General features: G+C 37.9%; 1 protein-coding gene across 10 annotated transcripts in view; it reads left to right on the forward strand.

Annotated features, from left to right (window-relative positions):
* Positions 1-4,991, forward strand: part of LOC124141045 (LIM domain only protein 3-like) — a 177,802-nt gene extending 172,811 nt beyond the window's left edge. For all 10 annotated transcript variants that reach the window (XM_046508919.2, XM_046508913.2, XM_046508920.2 and 7 more), the window contains one exon: positions 963-4,991. In XM_046508919.2, coding sequence (XP_046364875.1) covers positions 963-1,164 — 202 coding nt within the window. In that variant the 3' untranslated portion in view covers positions 1,165-4,991. The remainder of the gene's footprint in view (positions 1-962) is intronic.
* Positions 4,992-6,000: the final 1,009 nt, after the last annotated feature.

Here is a 6,000-nt window from a genome sequence, read left to right on the forward strand (position 1 = left end):
TCCCCTGAAGACACCATGTCAACACCCAACGGCACATCCAGAGTTTGTTTAGGTAAATCTTGGGGATAATTGTGCTGGATTAGGCTACCTGTTGCTCCTGTCTGCTCACCTGATGTGTTTATCACCTGTCTTAACGAGCCAACCAGGTACATGTGGCCTGGGGTTAGATGTGTGGAGGAGGTGGCAGGGGAATTAAGAGAGATTTATTGTGTCAACTTATCTAGAGTCTAGACGTAAGTGATCCTGACATCCGTACGAAATTTCATTGATGTGAAACAAATAAACCTGGATCAGCATGTCAATAACTTGACTGATATGTGATATTAATTTCAGAAAAAGAAAATATAATAAATATCAATTTTATCAATCACTTATATTTAAATTATTTATGAGAAAAGTGATTAGGTTAGATTAAATTTGTTACTTTCAGTTTTAGAAATAAAATAGGGAAAATCACCTTGTTTGCCAATGGAGAGTACAAATGATTAAAGGTCATGTTTTCCAAAATTCAAAAATAATTATATTCTTGGCATCATCAAATTAAGAATGTGTGTTAATGTTACCTAGTTTCTTTTCTACATGGGGGTGGTTGGGTAGCCTAGTGGTTAAAGCGTTTGCTCGTCACTCCGAAGACCCAGGTTCAATTCCTGACATGGGTACAATGTGTGAAGTCCATTTCTGGTGTCCCCCGCCGTGATATTGCTGAAAGCGGCGTAAAGCCATACTTACTCACTTTTCTACATGACTGAAGAAAGAAATTTGGTACTAATATTGTTAATCATATATATCGTAACTTGGATGAATTAAATATGATGCTAATTCTTTCATTTTGAAAATTACAATTTGTTATTTCTATGAGCAACGTATCTTTTAACACTCCAAACATCTGTTGATATCTTTAGGAATATGGTAAATGTCAATAAGACTTGAGTGAAGTACATTAAGCCTTATATCTGTTGCAGGTTCTGTGTGGGAGATCGGTTCTACTTGTGTGATAACAAGATACTGTGTGAATACGACTACGAGGAACGCATGGTGTTCGCCAACATGACCAACCTTCCAAACTACGGCTACAATGCCCTGTCCCAGATGAAAAGACAGACCCAGAGCCTGAGTGATGATGTGTCTAGTGGATACGGAAGTCCCAGCCCCAGCTCGTTATAGTCATCAATCCCTCGGCGCATGTGACAAACTTGTTGCAGTGCAAAACTGATGTACAGTTTCTTCATCATTGTTATTTCTCTGTTCTCAATCTTACAACCTGAACTTTGAAGTATGAGAGGTCATGCTATGAGTGTGGTGGTGTGACATTAGGGAGATAACTCTCAATGATTGATACAGAGTTATCTGCCCATGGTGTATATTACACATGTACTGTTGTGTATTCACATTTTAGTGTGCTTTGTTCACGTGCTGGATTTGACAAGAAGACATCTTGAATCATCGCAGAAATTGCAGTGTTACAACCCATGACCATTGATCAACAATTCATAAAATGGCAGCCAATGAAAGTTTGGCTCTTGCAAGGGAAGCAGTTGTGAATACTGTTCAAACGAGCAACTTTGTGTGCTACATCAACTTGTGATCACATTTTATGGATTTTTCTTTCTAAATTGATATTGACTGTGCCATAACACAACAACAGAGCATATTTATAGTGTTACATGTTTGAAAGCAAAAGGCAATTCTAGATGTGCATTGCTCACAAGTATGGATACTGCACTTGGTTCTAGGGTGAGGATAATACATGGTAAAACAAGGTTCATGATCACATTTCAAAATGTTAACTGTTACAATGCTTATATTGTGCATTACAAAGAGAAATTTAACAAAAGTATAAAAAAATTAAAACTTATTTAATTGATAATGCATTGTCAACATAAGATGAAGCTTTAATATATATTTATGTGTTATTATTATGAAATTGATCATGGTCCTTCTGCATATGAATACAAGTGTTTCATGTGCTTGTGTATTCTAGTCAACTCATGCAGTTTCCCTCCAACTGTATATACTGCAATCCAAAGATGTACATATAATGATGAGGGTTTAGAGTTGACATTAGATTCCACAAGGAAACACATTATTTTATTTATTAAATTTCATGGTTTGTTTATAATTAAATATCAAACTTGTTAATTTGTTTGTTCTTGAATCACTCTTGAAAATCTGGTATTTATGGAAAGACTTGATATTGCACTCGATAGATTTTCATTTTGTTAATTAATTAATTTGATGTGAATGGTTTTAGAATAAGAATAAGAGATATACTTATGTCCTGAAAAATGTTTTGTTTAAAATGTAATTATTTCAATGATTTCAATGAAACCGTTGAAAGGTTAGATAAATTTGATTTCTAAAAAATGCTTGAAGTGAAGTTCATTTTATTTATGATTCTTATTATCTTTGTGCATTATTAAAGTGAAATAATGACCTGGTTGTTTTCATTTTCAATATTGCTCATTTGTATCACACTGTTTTTCCAATTCTGAGGTGCAATGTTACTTTTTGTTTGTTTACGTACATTTCAGGATGTGACAAATAGTTTGTTAAAAGGCTGGCATCAACAGGTTACAACTGAACTTGTATAGACTCTCACCAGTAAAACTGGTTCATGATTAACAAACTCTTTCAACATCTACAGAAACAAGGGGGCAGGCCCTTTGCCACAATTCACATGCAGAGTTACCCCCCTTTGTTACCAGGATCTGCTGGTCATTTCAAACACCTTATGAACTTCATCAGTATGACTTGCCTAATACATGTCAAACATGAAATATTAAACAAGACTTAAATGGTGGCATGTCCGTATGATTCAGTCGAACAATGATATGCTATTCCAAAATACGTTAAGCCTAAAATAAGATCTTCTCAACACAAAAAAATATTCTTTTGCTGTATTATATAGTTGGAAATATTTTTTTGATGTATTTAAATTCATAAATATAGGCCAATGGTTTCGGCATGATATTTTCAGTTTTGACATGACTAGTAACCTGTTGATGTGAAAGCCGACCACAGGCACTTGATGCGGAGAGAAAAACATGTATAAAATACAATGAAAAAGGTCTTCATGTTGTAGATTATGTTTCTTGTTTGCATCAAGTGTCTTTCCCACTTGTGGCAGTCCAGTTATTGTTATGAGTGCTTTGTTGTGCGATACTATAACAATGATCTCTTCAGTCAACATCAACAGTCTTTCTTCTCTCCCACTGTCATTCAATTTGGCCTGCAAAAATGTGTGTTTCCAATTTCCCTCCCCAAATCTGGAGCCCCTGATCCAAAACGTTTTTCACTATCCAGTATTGTACGGATTTTGTCCCACATGTATAAATTTGTTGCACTTAGTTATACATAAACCGGTCATCTTCATTTGAAAGCAGGCTGCAATTTGCCATTAAAAAAACAAGAGAAGTACCACCACCACCACCACCCCCACCCACCAGCCCCCTATTTGAATAGGCTGAAAAAAGAAACACACATATTGGTAGTGGGGAGGGGAATAGTATCTTTAGTGAATTTAACTTGAGAATGATTGTCAGTATGTTTGCGGTCACATATTGCAGAATGGATATCATAGTAATATTCAACTCAAGTCATTTTTACTAACTTCATTGAAGAAGCCTTAACAAGAGTTTCATAGCACCTGAAAGTCGGCCAACTAGTTATCAACCTGGTGGAGTATTTATTTGTTCTTTCTTGACCTAATGCCTGTTTCAAAATTCAGACTTGCACAAAACCTTCATAGGAAATGGGTAAATGAAAACAATAATTATATGTACTTACAACAAGCACTAAAAGCATAATGAAAATAATTATCAAAATAGAACCTGTTTCAAATGAGTACTTATAAGAAGACATTTTTTTTAACACATTTCTCAAATAGATTTAATGATACATTACAGTTAATTAGTTGATATATTTGAGAGAGGAAGAAAGACTGTATTATCCAAATGTGTGTTTTTGTAACCCCCTCATATTGTATCATTTCTCATGAAAACCTTACACCCCATAATCCAAGATGGCTGTAAAATCCAAGATGGCCGAACTAGTGTAAACTTGGATGTCACACTTATCTCACTGTCTGTTCAGGGATATTGTACAAATATTTCATGAAAACTGTAAGTTTCTGCAAGTTTTTTTAACCCCACTTCATTTCATAATGAATTCTGCATTCCATGGCTGCCACAGTATTCAAACTAAAATCATACTTTCTACAACTGTTCTTAAACATGTTCCCCCCCCCCCCCAAAAAAAAAATATTCTGAAAATACTTGAAACAATGCCAGAAGACTTGCAAATTCTTTGACTACAAGGTGTTTCTCATGTCCAAGTTTCTGGTGTCCCGCGCCGTGATATTGCTGGAATATTGCTGAAAGCAGCGTTAAACCATCTCACTCACACATCACTCACTCACTCCTGTCCAAGCCACAAGGGGTGAGTTTTTAATCAAAGTACATATAGTGCCCCAAATTATCAAAATGCATATATCAAAATTTGGGAAGATATATTACGATTATTTTGTTTATGGATTAGGACACATCTTTAATATACAATAATCTCAGAAAACAAAATGACATGAAGTAGAAAATAATTACAAGCGCTACAATATTTAAACAAATTGTTTTCATATACATATATTAATAATCTTTGTTGAAAGCATAGTTTCGAAAATGGCATAATCACTAAATATTTATTTCTTAATGAACTATTTTTATTTGCTCAGGATTACACCAAAACAGTATTTGAGGTTTTCAATTGTTCTGTTTTGTGTCTGATACCATTCTAGTCAGTGAGGGTGTAAGGTTGATTCTAGTCTTCATGTATGTATATATGGTTCATTGATTGGAGGTCATGTGACGGTCATGTGATGGTCATGTGACGGTCATGTGACGCTCAGTCCTCATGTATCATAATTTCATTATCATTTCTGTTGGAGAGATGATGTGTAATTTAAATGATGGATAGAGAATAAAACGATAAAATTGCCAGCTCTTTGTTTTTATACATATTGTTAATGTGTGCACGGCCAAGAACGGAGTACCATCATCAGGTGGGTGTTTGTTACCCTTCCTCTCACATCTGCCCTTTGCAGCAGATCATGTGACTCATCACTGAACAGGTTGTTACTCCACCACAGCAGACCGCATCCCTAGTATAGTGGATTGATCGTTTGACCTGATATCACCTCCACGGTGTAGTGGATAGAGCGTCTGCCCAGAGACCACCTCTGTGGTGTAGTAGATAGAGCATCTGCCCAGAGACCACCTCTGTGGTGTAGTGGATAGAGAGTCTGCCCAGAGACCACCTCTGTGGTGTAGTGGATAGAGCGTCTGCCCAGAGACTGCCACTGTGGTGTAGTGGATAGAGTGTCTGCCCAGAGACCACCTCTGTGGTGTAGTAGATAGAGCATCTGCCCAGAGACCACCTCTGTGGTGTAGTGGATAGAGCGTCTGCCCAGAGACTGCCACTGTGGTGTAGTGGATAGAGCGTCTGCCCAGAGACTGCCACTGTGGTGTGGTGGATAGAGTGTCTGCCCAGAGACTGCCACTGTGGTGTAGTGGATAGAGTGTCTGCCCAGAGACCACCTCTGTGGTGTAGTAGATAGAGCATCTGCCCAGAGACCACCTCTGTGGTGTAGTGGATAGAGAGTCTGCCCAGAGACCACCTCTGTGGTGTAGTGGATAGAGAGTCTGCCCAGAGACCACCTCTGTGGTGTAGTGGATAGAGCGTCTACCCAGAGACTGCCACTGTGGTGTGGTGGATAGAGTGTCTGCCCAGAGACTGCCACTGTGGTGTAGTGGATAGAGTGTCTGCCCAGAGACCACCTCTGTGGTGTAGTAGATAGAGCATCTGCCCAGAGACCACCTCTGTGGTGTAGTGGATAGAGCATCTGCCCAGAGACCACCTCTGTGGTGTAGTGGATAGAGAGTCTGCCCAGAGACCACCTCTGTGGTGTAGTGGATAGAGCGTCTGCCCAGAGACTGCCACTGTGGTGTA

Source organism: Haliotis rufescens, unplaced genomic scaffold (assembly GCF_023055435.1).
Source record: "Haliotis rufescens isolate VD_foot unplaced genomic scaffold, xgHalRufe1.0.p SCAF_6, whole genome shotgun sequence".
NCBI classification, from domain to species: Eukaryota; Metazoa; Mollusca; class Gastropoda; order Lepetellida; family Haliotidae; genus Haliotis; species Haliotis rufescens.